Source organism: Anarhichas minor, unplaced genomic scaffold, assembly GCF_050575085.1.
Source record: "Anarhichas minor isolate MPS153535 unplaced genomic scaffold, ASM5057508v1 ptg000032l, whole genome shotgun sequence".
Lineage (NCBI taxonomy): Eukaryota > Metazoa > Chordata > Actinopteri > Perciformes > Anarhichadidae > Anarhichas > Anarhichas minor.
Genome location: NW_027466478.1, coordinates 3,156,118 through 3,178,419, shown reverse-complemented (window position 1 = coordinate 3,178,419; position 22,302 = coordinate 3,156,118). Strand labels below are relative to the sequence as shown.

Here is a 22,302-nt window from a genome sequence, read left to right as displayed (position 1 = left end):
GTGAAAGACAGGGGTTTAAATAGTGACTAGGCAGAGTGAACAGGTGAGACTAATGAGCTGATGAGGTGAGTGTGACTGGCAGGTGCACTGAATGAACTGATTAGGTGAGTGAGGAGCTACAGAAAGAAACAAAGACACAGAACACACAGGGCAAAGCCTGATCGTGACAATAGTGTTCTATGGCTCGTGCTCTTCAGTGTGCGGGTGAATACGGGTTTTAGCGCTGCAGGTTTGCTAGATTGATGTGTCGTGCTTTGTTGTCATGAATATATGTGACTGGTTCTTGTGAGTTAGTTCTTGTCATTGTGTTTATTACATTGATTTTGACTATATGCATTGTCTGTTAATGACGCAGCATCCCGTCATGCGCGGGGTTAGGGTCGGACATTTGATTCTCTGTTTGGAGTTTTGTTTTCTTTTACAAAGCAAGAACTATGGTCTGGAGGAATGGGGATTGTGTGGCGATTGCTGTAGCCCTGTTTGGATCAGTAGGAAACAGCTAAACGCTGCGGGGAGAGTTTTCAGCGTGTGTGCTGCTGTTGTTTTCCTGCTAAGCTAGTTTAGCATAGTGTGCTTTCCAGATCACCAGAGTACAATGTTGTGGTTCCGGGGTGGCAGTGTCAGACAGCATGTTGCCAGGTTGAGCATAGTCCACCGAAAACATAATATTTCCCACACTTTAAGCTTCTACAATTTCCAAATGCACTAGTATTTTTCAGACGTATTGTTCGGTTCGTAATCATCGCACCGAACGGTTTAATACCAATACGTGTATTGTTACACCAGTAGAAACAAATATAACCGTAGCTGTGGCGTCATAATGAGGTTATTAGGAGGTGGTTCAACTGTAGTAGGACAGCACTGAAGGCCCAGGTATAAAACACACGGCCCGCCACTGACGTAGAGAGCGACGAAAAAACCGGAGTCAAATTCCTTGTACGCGTAAGCGTACATGGCCAATAAATCTGATTCTGATTCTGATATGTTTCCTTTCAATTGGAAATGAGCTTTTTCTGACATACACAAAAAAAATTTGCTTTCTGGAAAAATAAATGTTTTAGCAATTTTGGGATCAACACTGGCTTCACAGTGCAAAGAAACTCAGCCATTCATTAAATAGAAGATGTCCAATGTAAATCTAAAAACAGGAAACCAAGCATATAAGTAACCAGTCCTGTTTTCTGTACCCAATCTCTGTCAAATGGGGGAATGATTAAATCAATATGTCTGAAGGCACCGGTAACTATAACTACAATTATTAAAGATGAAACAAACTGATGATATATTTTAAGTCTTGTTGGGGTTTTTTCTCAGAGGGTGGTGCTAAGTGAGATGGGCCATCGGAAAATTCAAGTCACAGGTTCAACCTCTGAGCAGCATGAATATGCTGACATTTGTCATGCCCATCTGGCTAGATTTTTTGGCTCTCTGTTCCAATGGATATTTTGGGTTGATGGTGGTGCTGCACACATAAGAGTTAAGTAAAACATGATACATCTCCCCGTGAAGAGCATGAATATGCACATACTATAAGTGTCATGGAAATCAGTCCAATAGTTGTTGAGATACCACTTTCTAAATGTGATTTCAAAAACAGCCGTGGCTGTGGAAATATTGGTCTTGTGGTGCTGAAGGAAGAGGTCAAGAGGTCACCAAAACCAGATTCATCTGTGGGGTTATTTAATGTCCAGCAAATTCTGTTGAGTCTGATCATTTGTTCTTGATATAATGTGTACCTATTTACATTTTGTTCTGATGGCAGTCAAGGCTGGATTGCCAACCAGGCAAAGTTGGCACTGCTTTGGCAAATCAGAACTCCAAGGGTCCTGACAGCTCCAGACTTGGCTTCTTCAAATTGATTTAAGATATATTTAAGAGTACGCACCACTAGAACCCAATTTCGACTGAAATGACAGAGGCCTAAAGGACGGTCTGGCTTCAGTACCTGACTTTGAGGCCCTGTCTTTAAAAGGATCCTAGTGTCAAGATCTTGTTTCAACTCACATTGAGAACCTGTTCATGTTGGACAGGAAATGGGAGAATCTTGGTGTGAATAAGAGACTGGCAGCTCAGTGTTATAAATTGTAAAAAAAAAAAGGAAAGGGTTCATCCTCAGTGGGGTATGAATGTGCTGAGTAACCTCTTTGGCAATCCATCAAAATGATTTAATATTTTTTATTTTTTCTTACCTACAGTTGACAGATATACCTACCACATTCCTTGGTAATACTATTTCATAATAATATCGATTAGAGTTATATATCCTTGAATCTGCTAATAACCCAGGCATCAATGGAGAGGTATTCAGACACTGAGTCAAAGAAATATGACAAATGCTTTCCAGCACAGTCAACTGTACTGTGTGAGTAAATTCCAGATCTGTGACGCCCACTAATCTGACTAAAGATAGGCCCTGAAGTCCCTGGCTTCCAGTCGGAGCTGCTCTGTGATGATTTGCTGTACCTGAGAAAAACCCTTTCCTGCTCTGAACCACTTTCATGCTACACTGTATCCTATCACACCCCTAAATATCTGTAAAGATTGGGTAATTGCTTTCCTACTGTTACAAATGCAGCCTCAGAGTCTGTGTAGGCATTTTGAACCAAGGGAAGACTGTACAGACAGAAACAGTGTGTGAAAGAGGTAGAAATAGAAATAGTGTGTGAGTTCTCACTCCTCGACTGCTTTGCCTTGAACACTGACATCAAAAACATTTCAGAAGGCTGAGCCGTAGACAGGATGCTGATGGTTGAATGTCTCCTCTGATATTCTCTCTGTCTCTCTGCCTCCTCTTTAGGCCCACTGGGATGGCCTGACCGGGAGAATCACTTTTAACCGGACCAATGGCTTGAGGACAGACTTCGACCTTGATGTCATCAGTCTGAAGGAGGAGGGTCTTGAGAAGGTAGTGTGTGTGTGTGTGTGTGTGTGTGTGTGTGTGTGTGTGTGTGTGTGTGTGTGTGTGTGTGTGTGTGTGTGTGTGTGTGTGTGTGTGTGTGTGTGTATCTGTGCGCTAGCTCTTCTTGTATGATAATGTGATGATGAGATAAAACAAATAAAATGAAGTCATAAATGTAGCAGTGATTTATGAGAAATCAACACACTATCAATCTGCCGTAAAATCCCATCCAATTTGAATGCTTGAAGTTTTTGCAGGCCCGGCTTATTCAACACAAATGTCAAGTGATAGCCAACAGTACAGACGTTATAGTGAGCTAACTTCACACTCTGTGTTGCATGCCAGGAACTCAAACTTCTTTTTTTCCTATTTCTCTGTGCACAATAATGGGAGACAAAAAACATGGTTTGGGAATTTTTGGGGGGGATGTTCACAAAGAAAGAAGACAGATTGACAGTTACAGGGCAATCGGAACAAAAACAGCCAAAAATAATTTCAAAGTGTGTTTCAGTAAAAAGATTAAATAGGATCCAGGAAGGTCAGTTCGACTAAAAGACCTGTGACTTTAAGGGCATATCAAATGCAGAAACACTGCACGGTGAACATTTTTCAAATCTGGAAAGTTGTTTAATTTTTATGGCTCAGGAGGTAAAGCAGGTCGTCCACTAATCACATGGGTTGGTGGTTTGATCCCCGACTTCAAGTGCCCAAGTGTGAACCCTAGAACCCTGAGCTGAACCTTAAGTGGCCCCAGATCGACGCTGTGGAGTCCTTCCGCTTCCTGGGCTCCATCATAACCCAGGACCTCAAGTAGGAGCTGAACATCAGCAGAGGATGTACTTCCTGAGGCAGCTGAAGAAATTCAACCTGCCAAAGACAATGATGGTGCACTTCTACACAGCCATCATTGAGTCCATCCTCTGCTCCTCCATCACGGTCTGGTACGCTGCAGCCACTGCCAAGGACAAGGGCAGACTGCAGCGCATCATTCGCTCTGCTGAGAGGGTGATTGGCTGCAATCTGCCATCCCTCCAAGACTTGTTCGCTTCAAGGACCCTGAAGCGAGCAAGAAAGATTGTAGCCGACCCCTCTCACCCTGGACACAAACTGTTCGTGCCTCTCCCATCTGGCAGGAGGATGCGGTCCATCAGGACCAAGACCTCACGCCACATGAACAGTTTTTTTCCCGTCTTCAGTTGGGCTCATCAACAAAGCACGGGACCCCCACTGACTCTGTCATCCCCAGGACAATTTCCTACCGGTCACTCCCCTGCTACTCTCGACACTTTTACATTACACTTACTGTACATCTCACTTGTTTACAGTCCTGTTATCTGTTTGTTTGTGCACTTTATTTTATATTTCACTTTATTTTATATTTTACTGTAAATTTTAATAGGTTTCTACTTTTTGCACTGTGTTGATTGTTGTTGATTGTTTAATGGTATGCACCACCCGTGATGTCAAATTCCTTGTATGTGCAACATACCTTGGCAATAAATGGTTCTGATTCTGAGATGGGAAGGCCAGCACCTTGCATGGCACCTCTGTTCTGTGTATGTATGTGTGTGAGTGAATTGGTGGGTAAAGTAATCTTGCTGGAATGTGAACCTGCATCCATTTGATTGACACTTTGATTGAGAGATGATGCATTGCATTGTATTGCTGCAAAAGTTAAGCAGGTACAACTACTTTGCGGACGAACTTTATGTTCGTTTTGGGGATTCCTTTGCATCAATGACCCCACCTTGTCAGCACTGGCGTGAATCAGGGGGAGGCATTTTTTGACACAGTGCTAATGTCAGTCTAAACATGGCCTTTCTTTGAGAGATCCAGCAAGGATAAAATAGTGTCTTAGCATCCACTTGGAAGTGTATACACCGATAGAGGCGCTCAGACTGGCATGTGCGTAGACTCACTTTATTTTTGATCCATCCAGTTTTCTGCTGCAGCTCAGCATGGGATCACTACAAAGTGTAACTTTAAAAGATATCCATTTGATTTGGCATCCAAACAAAATCCAAACCCTACCTTTAATGTCAATTAGAATGTATCATGGCATGCCATGCCTCATGCGTCAGTATGTGTTTGTGTACTCGCATGAATAGGTGCATCGATGGTTTACATCCTTTCCTTTGGAATAGCATCTCCTGTATTCAGCAGTCAAATTAAGATTCATGAGATTATCAGCGGGAAGATAACCTGCTAACACCGCCGATACAAATAATATTCTTCAATGCAACCACAAACACTTCACACTTCAGCATCCTCACCGGTGCCTCTCAGCAGCTTCTGACCTCTGGTCTGTGTGCGCCTGCACCTCCATGAATAATTTACTCTATTAATAAAAACTCCTTCAGAAGCCCTCTAGCCTCATGAAGCCTGAATCAAAGAGTTGATTTGCAATTACAAAGCCTACCTCTGGCCCTCGTGCGGAGCATCAGAGGAGCCTGAGGATTGTGTGACTGGTGGGGGTTGTTGAGTGTTTGTGGTCCCAGTGGCTTGGGTCGGTGGGGTTGGATGGGGAGCAGGGAGGGTGCTGACAAGGAGGCTTGGGTCTGGAGATCTAAGGGAGAGCTGAGATAGGACAGGAGAAGCCTTGAGGCATGATCCGATAGCTTCTCCATCCTCTTCTTCCCACTTGCTTCTTCAGGACGCTCCCCTCATCCTTTCAGCCCTCCACAGTGTTGTTCTCCACAAACCCTCCTCAAGGCCACAGGGCCATTCCACGTCTTAGATCATCTCTTACACTATTCCCTGTGGGAGTATAGAAGAAAGTTCCCCCCCTAACAGTGCTGACGGTTCACTCGGCTGTCAAATGTGTCCTCAGGGTGCTGCTTATTATCGTCTGTACGTCCAGAATAGAAAGAAGGGGAAGTCTGAGTACTGTATATGTACATACTGTATATGTCTGCCATGTGTTTGGTAGTGTTACTAATGTTTTATCTTCTCTTACGATACACACAAACGCCTCTACCAGCCCAGTATCCCTCACTATTACATTCACAATGGAAGATGTTGTCTAAACAGATGTTCAGAGTGTGGAGGTCTGGGTGGTGGATGGTCATGTAGCGCATGTGACTTTAATGGAAAAGGCCACGGTTTTCATTCTATCACAGATCTCCGGTTGAGGTTTGCCTTTTCATAAACCAAAACAATTAACTTTCCAAAACCTCAACCACATGCTTGCACATCCTTTTTATATTAAAATACACTTGACACTTTTACACATGTTTTAACATACTGTTATCTGTTATTTGTTTGTTTGTTTACCATATTGTATTGTAACTTTTAATATTTTTCTATATTTCAATTATGTCTCTATATGTTCATTGTTTATTGTTATGAACCAGTCACCTACTCAAATTCCTTGTATGTGTAACGTACTTGGCAATAAACAGTTTTGATTCTGATTGTTGTTTTTGTTGCCTAACCATAGTTGCCATTTTCAGATATGAAATAACGGAAAATCTCCATGTCAACTTTCTCTAAATGTTCAGGATGCTCACTCACATGGAGACAGAGCAGCATGTTCCAGCTTTGAGTCGCTGCTGCTCCAGGTCTTTTTTCTCGTTTTCTACATTTGCAGAAAACAGAAGGTTGTTACTTTGCTTATTGCTCTTTCTAAATATCAGACCGAAACTAAAGTGCATCTTGCATTTATGCTTCTGCATAATTTGAGTTGCTCGTCCTCTCACAATCACCAAGTGCCGAAGAGAAATCGCCACTGATTTCATGACAAATGGTAGAATTTTGTCAGAAGTTAAAAGCAGCCTAGTTTGTAAATGAAGGAAGCGAGCAGTAACACGGATCGTTCTATGTGCTGTGGCCTGTATAACTGGATTTTAAATGTTTCCATCTGTCCTCTTCCACAGATTGGTACCTGGGATCCCCCAAGTGGCCTGAACATGACGGACAACCAGCGGGGGAAGACAACTAACGTCTCTGATTCTTTATCCAATCGATCCCTGATTGTCTCCACCATACTGGTACGTCAATGAATCTGTTTCCTTTCTTTCTTTCTTTATCAGGACCACTAGCACTAGCATAAGTGTTAGCTATTCTTCTTGGGGTCCAAACATGTACAGTCAAACCGACTCAGACACATTATAACCACATAAACACAACATCAAAACCACCTAATCTTATTAGATTTACGATCAAGTACTGAATAGAAACAAAATTCTTTAACGAACAAACACAATTATATATCGATCACAAATCCTAATTAATGCGTAGCAAAACATTTTCTTTATTCAAATAAATATTCATTCTTAACAAAACTCCTTGTCCAAATGACCTAAAATTATATTTATCCATCCTGCGCCTTCACACATTGAAATCCAAAAAATCGAATTACATTTCTCATTCTCTGCTGATTTTTGTTTATACAACATAAATCATAATTTACACACACACACACACACACAAATCCAACTATGGTTCCTGAAAGGTTTGGAGATAATGTTTTAACAAAGTCTTGAGCCGATCTTTGCTGTTGTCTTGAACTATATGCACTGGCATTAATACCACCTGACCATGGCTCTGTGCTCCACTGTTTTCTGTTTCATACTTATCTTTGCTTTAGGTAGCACGAACCTTCTTTATGTTGCATATCGTGTTTGATAATTGTGTTGACCAAACTGAGAATGATCTTTCACATAATATCTTTCGGAATTCTGCAATCAGTACATTTCGAACTAGATTAAAGAAATCATAGGTGGATCTCTGCCCAGAAGTTAGCCGACTCAGTCCGCTGTATGTCTGTTGCATAAGTTCTGCAGGAGCACTGGAACGCACAACGTGCCGCTTTATTTTGAGCTACGTGTCATTTTTTCATATTTTTACGTTCAAGCACTGGACCAAATCACAAAACAGTATTCAAGCTGTGACGGAACTAAATTATTTCCAACATGTTTAATGACATCTGGTGTCATAATTGTTTGAGGTATTCTTAGAACTGACACACCCCTTCCCATTTTTCCCACAATTTTATCAATTTGTTTTCAGCCCATGATAATTAATGATCGGGCACTTTGTCTCTCGTGCGATGGTGTTGACTCAGGCATGGTAAAGATAAACCTGCTCTGTGCAGTCCACTAGTGTTATCTAACAGGATTTCTGAGTAATGAAGTCTGCAGAATTCAAACAGTTACCTCTCACTGCCATTTTTTTCCGACAATGTGCAAATTAAATATTGCAGCTTTAAATGTCTGTTTATAGCCAAATCAAATTGTAATGGTGCTTTATGTAGGGCCAATTATAGAAGGCTAGAACAGCTCTCAGCCATAACACACTCCCTTCAAAGATGTCATTATTTTTAAGCTTTTCCTCTTGAGAAATCCTCCAGTGCTCTGCCTGGGCTGCCCTTCTGTTTGGAGCACTTTCTGGGGATGCTGCTCTCCGACTCAATTGAAGTAGAGTACCCCAAAGCACTGCATTCCCAAATTGCCAGTTGACTTCACCACTGTGGAGGACTCCAATTTGGTGGAGCAAGGCTGAGGCAGAACTAATTGACTGATTGATTGTCCAATAAGATTTCATGGTTTACGGCGCTGCCTTACCGACTACTTTATCAGGCATATTGTGTTATTGTCTCCGTTGCCAGTGGTGCCAAAATCCAAGGAATTGAGATTCAACCTTGAGAAGAAGCAGAAACATCTGTCCCTTCTGTCTCTTTATTGCAATCATTTTTTCTAGTGATATGGAGCATCATAAGAATGTTGCATTAAAAAAATGTATTTGGCTTGGAGGTCATGTTCTTGTAATATTTCATGATTTTAATCAAAGTGTACATTCTATGATTACACACATATCACACATGCTGTGTTTATAAGTTGAATTGTGTTATTGTCTTAGACAACATGTCTTTTAACTTTGGTTTAGCCAAACATTTAAAAATGAAAAATGTAAATAAATGACCTGAATTATTCTTGGCCATTATTACCAAGCTGGCAGTTTAGACGATTTTGAAACATTAAAATGCAACTCAAGGTCTACTCACAAATCTCTCAAACAAATCACTCTGTTCACTTGTCATGGAGATGGATCTGTTGACATGTGAGCTCAGTAGCGGTTTTAGTTTCATCCATAGCACCATCTTCTTCTTTTTGGCTCAGAATTTAAGCATCCGAGTTCATTATTGACCTTCTTAATTAGTAGTTTGACAAAACAATAGCAACACAGGGTGGAATTAACAGTGTTTTTAGAGTGTTCAATGAAGAAAATTTAGACCATAATGATTGGAGATAAACTTGGCGAAATGAATAAATCTATTTTAATTTTTGGGGCATTTTCTGAAATACTCAAACACATTTTACAGATTTTGGTTTGTAGCCAGTCACAGATTGCGTATTTTTGTGGATTCAAGGCAAGCCACTTTTATTCATGTAGCCAAATATCACAAATCTTAAAGTCTCAGAGGGCTTTACAATCTGTACCATATAAGACATCCTACTCCTATTGTGGCTGGGTTAACCGAGCAGGAGGTGCCAGAGAAAAAATAACCTGTAAGCCACTTTTGATACGAGCATTTTATCATCGATCCAGCACTTCTGTGCAGCATCTTGCAGCTTCACAGTGACAGAAAGTCTCCACACAGCTGTTGTTCACAAGAGATAGTTACAGCAGTTAACAGCCCCCAACAACAGGCTCCTTTAAAACATGAAACCTTGTGTTCATTATTGAGTTAGTAGATGTATTGTTGATATGGGGTCAGGCTAGCTGTTTCCCCCAGCCTCCAGTCTCTATGCTAAGTTCATCATTGCCCAGTTCCAGCTCCATACAGTTAATGTTTGTGTGCTATTCTTTCAGGAGCCCTATCGCTTCACAAAACACTACGTTTACAGCGTGCTATCGGTGCACACAGTATTAACAACAAAATGCAATTAATGAAATGACCACAAACTTATTGCCAAATGGAGGACCTGGATCTGTTGCTTTTCTGTCACTGAATAATTAACTCGCCATACGTCCTGTGTGTGTGTGTGTGTGTGTGTGTGTGTGAGAACATAAGCATGGCTGTACTCCTACAAACAGTGTGCCATGTGAGAATCATGACAGTGGAGGAAGGAGCTGGTAGAAGCAGGCCGTTAAAGCCATTTATGATCCCGTTATTGAGGAGGCAAGCGTAAAAATAACAATATCAAGTAAATTGCGGGTTGTCATTATTTATCGCGGGCCTTCTTTCCTTCCGCGCGTGCTGTGAAGTGATTGGATTGCAGTTATTAGCAGAGACTCTTCACGGTGGTAATTGCCATATCAGGACTGAGTCATGGGGAGATGTGTGATGGCTGTGAGCAGCGAGGGAAAGCAGGGAGGGCTGACAATAATTGGGTTTGTTACATTTGATTGATGCACACTTTCATCCAGCTTCTCATCATTTTCTCAGGGATTATGTACTATACAACATGATGTAATTACTGTTGAGATCTTGGCCTATCAACAGTTTATCTACATTGGAAATCACTCCCGTAATGCTGCGGTGGAAATGAAGTACCTTTAGGCTAATGGCTGAAGCTGGAGATAATATACTGTGTAATGTCTTAGAGAGAGCAAGGAGCAGGCCTGCTTCCACTTCCACAGAGACAACCCATCCCTGCAGGGGGACAGTAGAGCTACCTGCAGACTGCTCTAAAGGGCCAAATAATGGACAAACTCAGGGTTAGTGTTGCACAATATTATACTGTACATTTGATCCAACATTTTCTCTGATGAAAAAACCCAGCAGCTGAGGCAGCCGCCTCATCGTAGGCATCACTTTTAACAATGAAATATCTGTTGTGCCAGATGTTTAAAGTACATCATATAATATTTTCTTTCTTCTATTTAACCTCAGAAATAGCTTCTGTTATTGCTGTCTATCAGGATGTCTGAAGGAGCACAGATCAGGTGTCATTTCCATTTGGCTGTCAGTATTGAGGGCAACTGTTCTTGGACGAGACGTGAGGAAATGCAAAGAAGCCGGTGCCAGAGCCCACAGAGCTTCCAGGATGTATCACATTCAGGAAGGAGACAGATGTGGAAAGATGATTAAGGACCAGTTGCATTAATCACTAGAACAAACTGACAGATACGTGTTGTAAAGGATCATTAATCCATCAAACATGTTGTTAGTGTTCCGCTTGGTTATCTGCTGCGTGATGCAGCTCACTTTTCGAATGTGACATAATCAGACTGTGAAACAACTATTTGAACTGAAATAGCTGAGAACAGATAGTAGTTCTTTTTGACAATATTGTCCCCTAACCCAACCAGAGTTAAGAGCATGTGTCTGTTGTCATGGTTCTTTAGCTAAACAATTGTATTTATATTGAATGTGTCCGTGTTGAATGAAAGCTGTTCAGGTTTACTTTTCACTGCAGAATATCAACTGACAGTGTCGATGTTTCAGGGCTCGTCTATAATGACACATTCTGTTAGGATGATATCATCCATGAATACAAAAAGAACTATCTCAACTATTTCATTTTGAATAACAGCATACACTTTACTTGATAAAGCAGTAACACATTGAGGTGGTTATCATAATCCAGGTTAAACATTTGATGTAGAACCATACATACTGTATACATACAGTACAAAGTCTTACTTTATCTCTTACATGTGGCAAATACAATTTAATAGTATCCAGTGTCAAAAATATCAGCATACATCTCATGCATTTGTTTAGATTTTTACACTTCAAATCATAACTTTAATGGTACTTTTATTGTGTCTCTTCCCAAGCATACAATGAAACTCAACCAGCATGCTGATGAAGGCTGCAGTGTCTTCTCTGTAGCATTGACTGGTTCTTTTTCTCATTATAACATCATATGTAAGTTTCTTCCTACAAAGACATACCAAGCTATCATGTTACAACAAGAGCAGGACATTAAAACATGAAATGCATATATAAGAATCAGGTTTATTGCCAATTAGGTTTTCACATACACGGAATTGGCCTTGGTGCATAACGTAAACATAGAAGAAGAAGTCAAAGTAAAGCAAGTACTGCAGTCAAGAGATATAAAGAAAACAGAAGAGAAAGAAAACGTTTTATAGATTAAGAGCTGTATCATTTTGTGCAACACATTGTCCAATGAATTGATGAATACATTATTACCTCCACTAAGTACATGATGCTTTCAGTCTGGTTAGTTGTCTTGTTTGCTTTCTGAAGGATGACATGGAGGGGTTGGGTCACATTACACACAGCTCACTGGTTGCTCTTGGAGCGCTGCGCTCTGGGTGACCTTCTAATTATAATATGAAACGGCTCTTGTTCATAATTATTTTCTTGTTATAGCAAGAAAATATTTTTATTTAATATAATATATATTATAATAATTCATTGTAATAGTGGCAGCAATAGGCTGCCGTACAAACACTCTTAAAAGGCAAAGTTACTGCATATTATTTTGATATTAATTAATAAGCAGTACATTAGCAGTCATTAATCTTGAATGTAAATGAGAATAAACATATATCTATATATCACCATATCTTCAGTATGTTTAAGCCAATGGGCAGCAGTAGTCTTACATCACAGCGATGGCTGAGAGCACCTGGATGATTGCCTTTGTTCTCCACTACAGCCACACTTCATGAAAGTGAATCAATATTACTCAAATAAATGTTTAAAACGGACTCAAATAAGGCAGTAGCATTTGTTTTGCTGGGGCACACAATCTATTGTTTTTCATTTGTTGGAGAGGAATGGGCTTGATTGTGTGTGAGGAGAGGCTGCAGAGAGCGAGGATGTGGTCGAGCTTTAATTAGGTTAGCTTCACAGAGATACTCAGCTTCTCCTTCACTCCATCTCTTTAATTAAAGATGCACCGGCCTCATTCTGCAGGAGACAGGAGGGAGTGTGTGTGTACTCGGGGGGCGTTATACCGTATTTGTGTAAATACAGCAACATGTTTCACTATATAAGGGTGTTCAGTATTTTAAATGCTTTAGACTACAGTTCAGTTCAGTTTAGTTTATTTATGCACAGAGATGAATGATATCACAGGAAGAGGCAGAAAGCCCACTGGGCTCGTTTGAAGCCTCCACCTATATAATATTAAAATTTCACAATATTATAGACAACACAAAATGAATATAAATAAGATATGACTACGTAATATTGTTGACAACGTATTTTTACAATATATGATATATACTAACAACAATAACAATACATTATCAAGAACAAAAAAGAAAGACAATGTGATTGTGCTGAAGTGTGTGTGTGTGTGTGTGTGTGTGTGTGTGTGTGCGTGTGTGTGTGGTTGCATGTGACAGTAAGCGTGGGCTTGTGTTGGTTTATACACCTGCAGTAACACAACAGTAATGCTCCAAGTCCCTGTGAGTGAAACAAGTCTAGAGATAATATAACACCTAGAACAAGGAATACATGCACAATAAGACATAAAGAAATTACAAAACAGCAATTCAATTCTTTAAGCATCTTTTGAAACATTTTATAGAGGAACATTTTTTTGTCAAGTGGGAAAAGCCACTAGTCATATTACGTAGATTACGTAGTCATATCTTATTCATATCCATGATTTGGTTCCCTAAATCTTATTGGAAATTGACTTCTGCTAGTAAGCCATTTAGGAGGATGAAGATGTGAAGATGACGAGTTGAGTAAGAGTGAACCTGTGAATTTGCTTTGAAGTAGGTCTTGAAATATTAAGGAATATTCACTTCACCTGAAATATGTAATATACATTTATTACAAGCCAATAAGTAATCTTCTGTTTTAAGCTTCTTTTTTTAAATAACCCAATATAAAGATATTATAAACGATTTCAAATGTCACTTCGTGCATTAGTATACACATTGAAAAATTGTTTCAATTACTTAAAAATACATTTGAGATTGTCTAGTTTAAAACACGTTGAAAACAAGCTGAAGCTCAGGTCTTCACCAAAGCACTGCTCTGATTTCATGAGTCACACATCTCAAGTTATTAAGTGACTCACAGACTATTTTACAAAAGAGATTTGATGCAGAGAAAAGCTAAAGATATCCGTCTTTTTGTCTTTTTTTATGCTTCTTTTGCTTAACACCTTAGCTATCACACTATCCATGATGTATATTGTTAGCGTCTTTATGAATATCAACACAGGCAAATGTGAAGTTTGAAAGTGTCAGCTGTGCAGCTGGGGGGACTTTAGGGAGGGGGTGTGTCTTTGCAGAACCAGAAGAAACTTGGGCCACTTACAAATGGGGGAAAATGTGATATAATTACAGAACATGATTATGTGCATGCTGCACAGAGTATAGTGATGTAATGTCAATTTTAAAGTTGTTACAGTGGAAGTTGCAAAACAATATATTCACCTAAAGTAAGGCAAAGTCAAATGTTATCAGTCGATTGGAGGCACTGTAACAGACAACAGTGTTCACCTTTCTATAAATGAATTGATATTATTTAGCTCACTGTATTAGTCACTGTGTTGTCTGTACTCTATGTAATCTTATTGAGAAATGTGCTCGTGTGAGATTATGTACGTCACCCATATTGATAGGATTAATTGGGATTAAAGCATGTGTACAGCAGCAGGAGAAGCACGCTGCCTGAATCAAACCATTGCATTCAAATGTCACAGCGTGTCTTTTGAGGCAGTAATTCATTAAGGACAGACATTGCTGGTTCTCTGTTGGCCTTAATAAAGCCAGAATAAACAAGATGCATGAGTTATTGCAGAACCTCAGTGATTGGAGCAGAAGATGCTTTGAAGCTGACTAATAATCAGATTAGCATACACTAAATTGTTAGTTATCTACTCTTCTGCCATCGGAACACAGTGTTCCAACATGTCTGCTAAATCACAAGTAAAAGCTGTGGGCTCAGCTCTGGACTATTTAGTGAACCGTGTGGAAAGTGGAAAGTAAGACGTGGAGGCTCACGGACTAATGACCTACTGAAACACAGGTGAGAGAGGCTCATCAGGGTTGACTATCACAAAATGGGAGGTAACTAAAAAAAAAAAAAAAAAGGGAATAGATTTTCTTTTTGCATATGCAATAGACTTTCCAAAATCCCAAGACATGGCTACTAAAAAACCCTCCATGTGCCCTTTCCAGTTCCACAGATGGAAGATGAGCGCTGTTATAGTGTCCGGAAAGACTCCGAGGTATTGCTGACTGTGGCTGTGAGAGGTGCTTTTTGTTAATGTGCCTGGCGACGGTTTATGATAATTACAGTCTTTCACAGCTGACAGAAGGTCAGAGGTCATAAGCTGCTAATGGGCTCACAATAGCTTCTTTGTGCTCCACCTGCCAGATAACAGTTGTTCCACTAGTTAACATGACAGCAAATAGAGACTGGCAGAGATTGGTCAAATTGTAAAGAGGGGAATAAATGATCATTTAAAGGGGCTGAGGGGGAATTTACTGTCACCATGTTCAAACGGGCCTCTAAGGGAGAGAGAAGAAGAAAGCAGAGATGTCCATCTACGTCTAAGCCTCTCTACATACCAGGTATGCACATGTATATGTGCACTGCAAGGTCGGGTGTAGAGCACATTACAGAGGTAAAGTGTAACGGTGGTTTACATAAACCCACAGGCGGCAGGTAGACTGTGTCTGAGCTACATTTTATAATAACTCAACAGTCAGGAAGGGTGCGGGTTAATGCAACTATTTTCCTCCTCGTTAGCCGTCAGTGGTATCTTTAATGGATAGGTCATGTCAGTGGTTGACTTTATTTGTCGGTGACCTTTCAATGCACAAAGTTGAACACTGGTGTGGCGTAAAATTCCAGCACTTTGTAACACCGAGTGTAGTGTCGCTGTCTTGACAGGAGACAAGTTGCAGTTGTTCCAATGATTGTGTGCAGAGAGCCTAAACTTAAGTGTTCAGCAGAGTCAGAACAGAAGTCAGCTGTAAACCTGGTCCAGCTGTAGATATCTACAGCAGTATTGTGCTTATTTATTGTATGTTTCCAAAAGTAACTGTTAGATTTATTTATACATGGTGACATAGGGTGATGGTGGGCCACACTTATAGAAAAGGAGTTACACCCAGGCAACCTCTATTTGGCTTTGTTTCACCACTGAATAGGAGAGTAGCGCTGTGCGCTGACTGTGTTTACGTCCTTTCATTCGCTGTGACAGAGAGCGGGGTCGTGGTGAGCAGAGGGTTTGTGGTGTAGATGTCTCTGCGAGATGTGTGTTACTGAACAACAGATTACAGAGCCTTTCTTCAAGGTGCGTCATGTTGTCTTCACCCTCAACGATCTCCACCGGCATTAGAAACCAGCAGGAGGAAACACAAATAGCCCAAGCTGACCAATCATACGCTTTAAACTATAAATGTAATCTCCTATAGAAAACAGTGACATTGATATCCTCCCTGAAGGCTAATTGATTTTGTACTTTAGCTACAACGTAACAAAAAACAAACAGATATCACGTCTGGTATGTTACAGCAGAGGGCATTTCAGGAATTTGAGCTTGGAGGTTTCACTTTTCACCCACTCTTTTCAAGGCAGAACTCAAAAAACAAGTGATAAATAGCCCTGAAGTAAGCATATCGGAAAATGAAAAGACAAAAACACATTTGAAAAGATGATTCTCCTCTTCCTCCTCCTAGACTCTAATATTGGCAGTAGTCCTTCTGCACACAGTATGGAAACCTACCTGTGTGGATTTCAAAACACAGCATGCTCATCACCACTGTGGCAGTTACCATGGCGATGGGAAGGAAGGACAACACACCTACCTTCGATTGTTAGATGTTGCAATGAATGTGCAGGGAAAAAAGCCTGCAATATACACATATTAGACACATCATCATCTGCACAACACACCGCCGTCCCATTTGTGTTGGCGTTGTCAATGGTAGCTGACTGGGTCCAGTATGTGTGCCTGTTTTAAATGCCAGCAGAGGTTATGTACATTTCACCTATGCTCACCTTCAACGACTGTACAAACAAATTCTGGTGTGTTTTGGTGTTTGTACTGTATGTCTTGACAGTGCAGCCGCACTGGTATTGATCTGTATGTGGACAGGCTTTCTGCTCTTTCATCAACATTACATCAGTATCCTTGCAGTCCTGCAGCTGCTGAGGTATCCTGTAAGAAAGTGACGGCCTTAAAAAGCGAAACAAAGAAAGTGCCTGTGGTGATGCACAATGGGCACAATAGGCATCCTTCAGGTCGACAGACGTGAACCACTCTCCCTTGGAAACAGCACGAAGGGCGTCTGCTGTGCTCAACATGTGAAATGGCAACACCTTCAGAAACTTGTTGAGTCCCCTCAGATCCGCTGCCTTTCTTCTTTACAAGAAAGAAAGTTGATTAGAACCCCCGGGCTCTTGTGACATGGGGTCCACCATCTCGATTGCGCCCTTGGCCAGGAGCGCGGCTAACTCCTTTAGGGATTTTGCCGGATTGGTGATGTTGGTCATTTTGACCCGGCTGAAGGCTGGGGGGCCGGCGTCAGACTTTAAGCTTATACCCCTGAGTTAGGGCGGACACCACCCAAGGGTCCGAAGCATGAGCTGCCCAGTAGCTGATCTGCTGCTGGGAGAAAAATCCTGCATGGGTTCTCCGAGAGGCCCTCTCTCAGATGCTCGAGGCCAAGGCAAGAGGGGCAGAGGTCATGGCCGTCTGCAGGCTGAAGAGGAGCCATACAGGTCCTACAGCCGGGAGAGTTAAACATAGCCACGATTCTGGAGGGACCCTGCCCCACTAGTTGATGCGGGCTGCTAAGTAAGTCTGAGCGGGAGCGCTCTGCTGAATGTTGAGAGAACAGGCAGGGGACAGTCAGTTAGAGGGGAGTGAGGACACTCTCCTCACTAGGACAGTCGCTGCGGATATTGGTGTCCCACCAGTTAGCCTGAGTGAAAGCACTCTGCCACTGTGGGAAACACGCCGTTCCCTCCTGAGAGGGACAGCTTGGCTACAGGCTACAGCGACAAGCTCCAATATGTCTTGATTGTAGACACATTTTGTTTAAGCTTATGCTACCATTGGTAGTTAGCCTGCATTAGATTACATTACAGTCATTTAGCAGACGCTTTTATCCAAAGCCACTTACAATACGTGTATTCAACATGGTGTTCAAGAGAACTACTAGTCACCAGAAGTCATGAGTGCATCTCCTTGTTTACACAAGCATGTAAGAGCATAAACCAGAAGTACAGTGCAGAAACAAACTAATACGAATACAATAAGTGCAACAAACTAATACGGATACAATAAATGCTAATAAGTGCTAATACAATACAATAAGTTCTGAGTGAAGGCTCAGGGTAGTACTTCTTGAAGAGATGAGTCTTCAGCCTGATGAAAGATGGGCAGCGACTCTGTTGTCCTGACGTCAGTGGGGAGTTCATTCCACCACTGTGGGGCCAGGACAGAAAACAGCCGTGACCGGGCCGATCGGCCGCAGGGACCTCTGAGCGTAGCGTAGCGAGAAGATGAAAAAGGACTGATCTCAGGATGACACCGAGGTCTCAGGTGACTTTGTTGATATAAAGACTCGCGGTCAAAAGGATGAAATAGAACGTGAAGGATTTACATGTGGAATACCCACTGGTTTGGGGGCCTATAGTGGGAATAGGCCAGCATGTTATTCAGATTCAACCTGGATATACACCTTTGCTTAAAGAAAGCTCACATTGATATTACGTTGGTGCCAGTTACTATATATTTCCTCGAAAAGGCAAACCAATCTCCATCGCGGATTTAAGTTTTTATTATTTTTGGAGGTTAAAAAATTCAGTAACAATTTATAACAAAATGATATGCTTAATTTACATAAACTATAGAAAAACTTTTCTTTCCCAAACTACTTTTTTTTCTTTTGTGTTTATGTCATATACAGCTATGCAACAATGATTGTTGTGTAATGTGTATAAAGATGTTGTCCAATGTTAAATCTTGTGTGATCATGTGTGTGTGTGTGTGTGTGTGTGTGTGTGTGTGCTTCATAACCAGCGTTCACTAGGGCTTATCAGGATTGCGTGCTCTGGGGTCTTAACTACCTTGTGAACACTAATATGATGAATGCATATAGTTCACGTGTGAAAATGTTAGAATATGATTCTTATGTTAGGGACAAACATTTTATAATATCACATGTAAAACCGTTATTCATGTGTGATAAATTCACACAATGTTTAATTTGTCTCAGGGACCACAATTTCACAGCATTATACACATGGTAAATGGATATGATATACATGACACATATATACATGACATACAGTAGACATACTGTATGTGGCTTTTTATGTATTTAACATGAGGAAACTTTTTTGGTGCAGATACCATTTTACATGTATTATCATATATGAAACAGCATTTAACATAAAGTCTCATATGTGCTTTTTGTTTCATTTAAAATGTTGAAACCTGTGACTTTCATACATTTTTGCTCAAATATCTTGACTTATTTACGTCACATCACACAGACATTTGTGGCTTTTGGATATTTCACATGTAATGAATATTCACATGATATAACAACATATATTTAATGTAAAATAGGTTTTCATTTACAAATACCATATTCAATGGGATTTTTGCAAGTGGCATACATTTCACATATATCATCATTTGTGAAACTGCACATGCATTTCACAAGTTTTATCTTAAAAGTAAATACATAAAAATACTAGGGATTAATGGTATAGAGAAAAATGAACACAGACGGGCATAAAGATATTATTTGATATTTAATACTTACATATAGAATCAGATGTATCAAGAAAGCTGTCATGTTGTTCTACCTGTGTTTGCTCCATGATCCATCCTCACAATGCTGTGGTGTGAAATCATTATCCTCAACACCTGTCTGCCATCACTACTACAAGGCAGATTTATGATACAGTGCAAATCAGCAGTTTGTTTGGCCCGCCACTACTAGTGAATAGAACAAAGTGTTGTTCCCCATCTGCAAACATCTCACAGCCTACATCCTGTTAAAACGCCAGCCAGTGAAATGTATCAGAGCTGTTAGCAATCTGAATGTTTTTTCTCTTTTTGTTTCAGTCAGGGCACAGTTGTATTACAAACAACACCTGCCTGACAATATATTTTGGGATTTATTTGTCTGAGAGAGTCGAGGGAGTCGTAGAAATGAGGGACGTGTGGCGAGAACGAGCGTCTAAGGCTAACAAAGACAGATGGTGCATGCAGCAGAGGTACAGAGGGGAGGAAGCTGGAGGAGGAGAAACGGGGAGTGAAGCGTGGAGGAGAGAGAGGAGAAGGACACGGTGGAGGAGATGCTCAGTAGGCGGGAGGGGAGGAAAAAAATCTGGATGAAAGAAGACATTAGTAATCTCCCCAGCTGCTAACAGAGGGGATGTGCCGGCTCTTGCGCTCTCTTTTTGTGTCCGTCTATCAGCATCGCTTATCTTATTGACAAAGCGTGTGGTGTCCTGAAAGCTGGGCCTGGGCCCGAAGCCAGCCTACTGAGCCCGAGAGGAGCACAGAGTCATTGATATGGGGGATTATCTCTTATTATGGTCATGGCTCACTTTGCACCCACCCTACCTCACATCACAGGACTGGGACTGCTGGCACACACACACATACAAACACATATACACAAAAAACACGTACATAAACACAGCGGCTTTACACGCTTTACTTGTCGAGCCACTGTGTGTTCGGGCTCGTGCGGCTGAAAAGCCTATCTCACACATCAGACACCCTCTCAGATAGGCCTTATCGGTTGGTAAAAGATGCCAAGTGCTGTAGAGACTCATCCGTCCTCCACTATTTCACCTGACAGGAGGAGCCATATGTGATGTTCAAGAAGTCTGACAAGCCGCTGTATGGGAACGACCGCTTCGAGGGCTACTGCATAGACCTGCTGAGAGAGCTGGCCAACATCCTGGGCTTCACTTACGAGGTCCGCCTGGTGGAAGATGGGAGATACGGTGCCCAGGATGAGAACACGGGCCAGTGGAATGGCATGGTCAAGGAGCTAATGGACCATGTGAGTCTCTAAATATTATATCATTCAAGAATGAACATGAATGAATAGCAAACACATGTTGACATCTAGTTCAGGCCAATACCATTGTACACGCAAAGTTAATTGCTGGAATTTGGCAATTAGCTTGGTAAGAAATGGTGTACAAACCTTACAAAATGAAGTTTAAGTTGTAATAAACATAATAATTCTTAAACATTATTCAGATTTGTGAGCAGGCAGAGCTGAACACAATAGTAGAAAGCAGCCAGCATGTATTGTGTATTGTTTAAAATGATATCTATTACAGTAGTTATTTTTTCAAGAACCTCATTCAACTTCTTACTTTGGACTGTTGGTCTGACAGAACAAGCTATTCAAATGTAAGATAACTATATTCATCCAATGCAGGGAAGTACAAAAATAGTACAGATAAGCGGAGGAGCCTAAACATTGGGATGTGGAATCAATTATTGGAAGAAATCATGACAATAATTAGTTAGTTCCAGATCAACATTTTTATGCAATTCACCTGCAGTACGTGTCTGTTTTTCATATGTGCCTCGTATTAAATCTGCTTTCATTTTTTTCATTATATTTTGGCGCTAATTTCATGACTTGTATATTTGTGTAAACTGTCTATTACGTCCAAATGTTTGGTTGAAAATGACAAAAGATAAGATATGATGAGGAATATCTCACTGAAACGCACTAAGAGGTAAGAACTAACTCTGCTTGAGAGTACAGTGATGCATAGATTCTGTCGGGACGTGTTTCCCCTACAGAGCTTATTAAAACTCACACAGTGTAGATCATTACTTCCGACAAAGTCCCAGTTAGGATAAACCGCATGGGCAGAAAAATAGCAGATGCAGCATGGGCAATAGTCGATATCTGACCCAAGTCTCCCGTAACTGCTCTTGATCAGTGCGGTGATTGGCCGTCGTGACAGACTGGTCCCGTCATGGCTGAAGGGTCCAATCCCCTGCGAGATGATGTTCAGCGTGGGTTTGCCCCACTTCTCACACTGGTCGCACGGGGCTTGACTGAGACAGATGGTGATTGCAGCAGACAGGCCCTGAGAAGACTGGGCAGTGTAGACTCACAGGGAAGAAGTTCAGTTGAGGAAGACAGGCTGTATTGAGCTGAACAAGTTGGAAACATCCTGTCAAAGGAATTTAGCAAAATGATCTTTAGTCTCGCCAATGTTTAAAGTGGAGGCTCGTACGGTAGTTTGGATTCAGAGATGCCTGGTATCTGCTAGACTTTTTATGTATCACAGCTGTGAGAAGAAAGCACAGTCAATTCCTCCTCAAGTGATGTATGGCAACCTTCATAAGACAAAAAGGATATATCTTTGAGAAATGAAGCACTTGACCTTGCTGTTGATGTTTAGCATTTATAGTCACAAGGCAGCTCAAGATTTATTAACTGCCAGCAGTACAGCACGGTTTTCAGCCCAGATATGGAAACCTGACTTTCCCCTCTGTATC

General features: G+C 41.1%; 1 protein-coding gene across 1 annotated transcript in view; it reads left to right on the top strand.

Moving 5' to 3' along the window:
• The window catches only part of grik2 (glutamate receptor, ionotropic, kainate 2), a 291,149-nt gene that overhangs the window by 183,248 nt on the left and 85,599 nt on the right, over positions 1 to 22,302 (top strand). Inside the window, exons 8-10 of the mRNA XM_076105397.1 lie at positions 2,798 to 2,905; positions 6,775 to 6,888; positions 20,627 to 20,833. Of these exons, the coding sequence (XP_075961512.1) occupies positions 2,798 to 2,905; positions 6,775 to 6,888; positions 20,627 to 20,833 (429 nt within the window). The remainder of the gene's footprint in view (positions 1 to 2,797; positions 2,906 to 6,774; positions 6,889 to 20,626; positions 20,834 to 22,302) is intronic.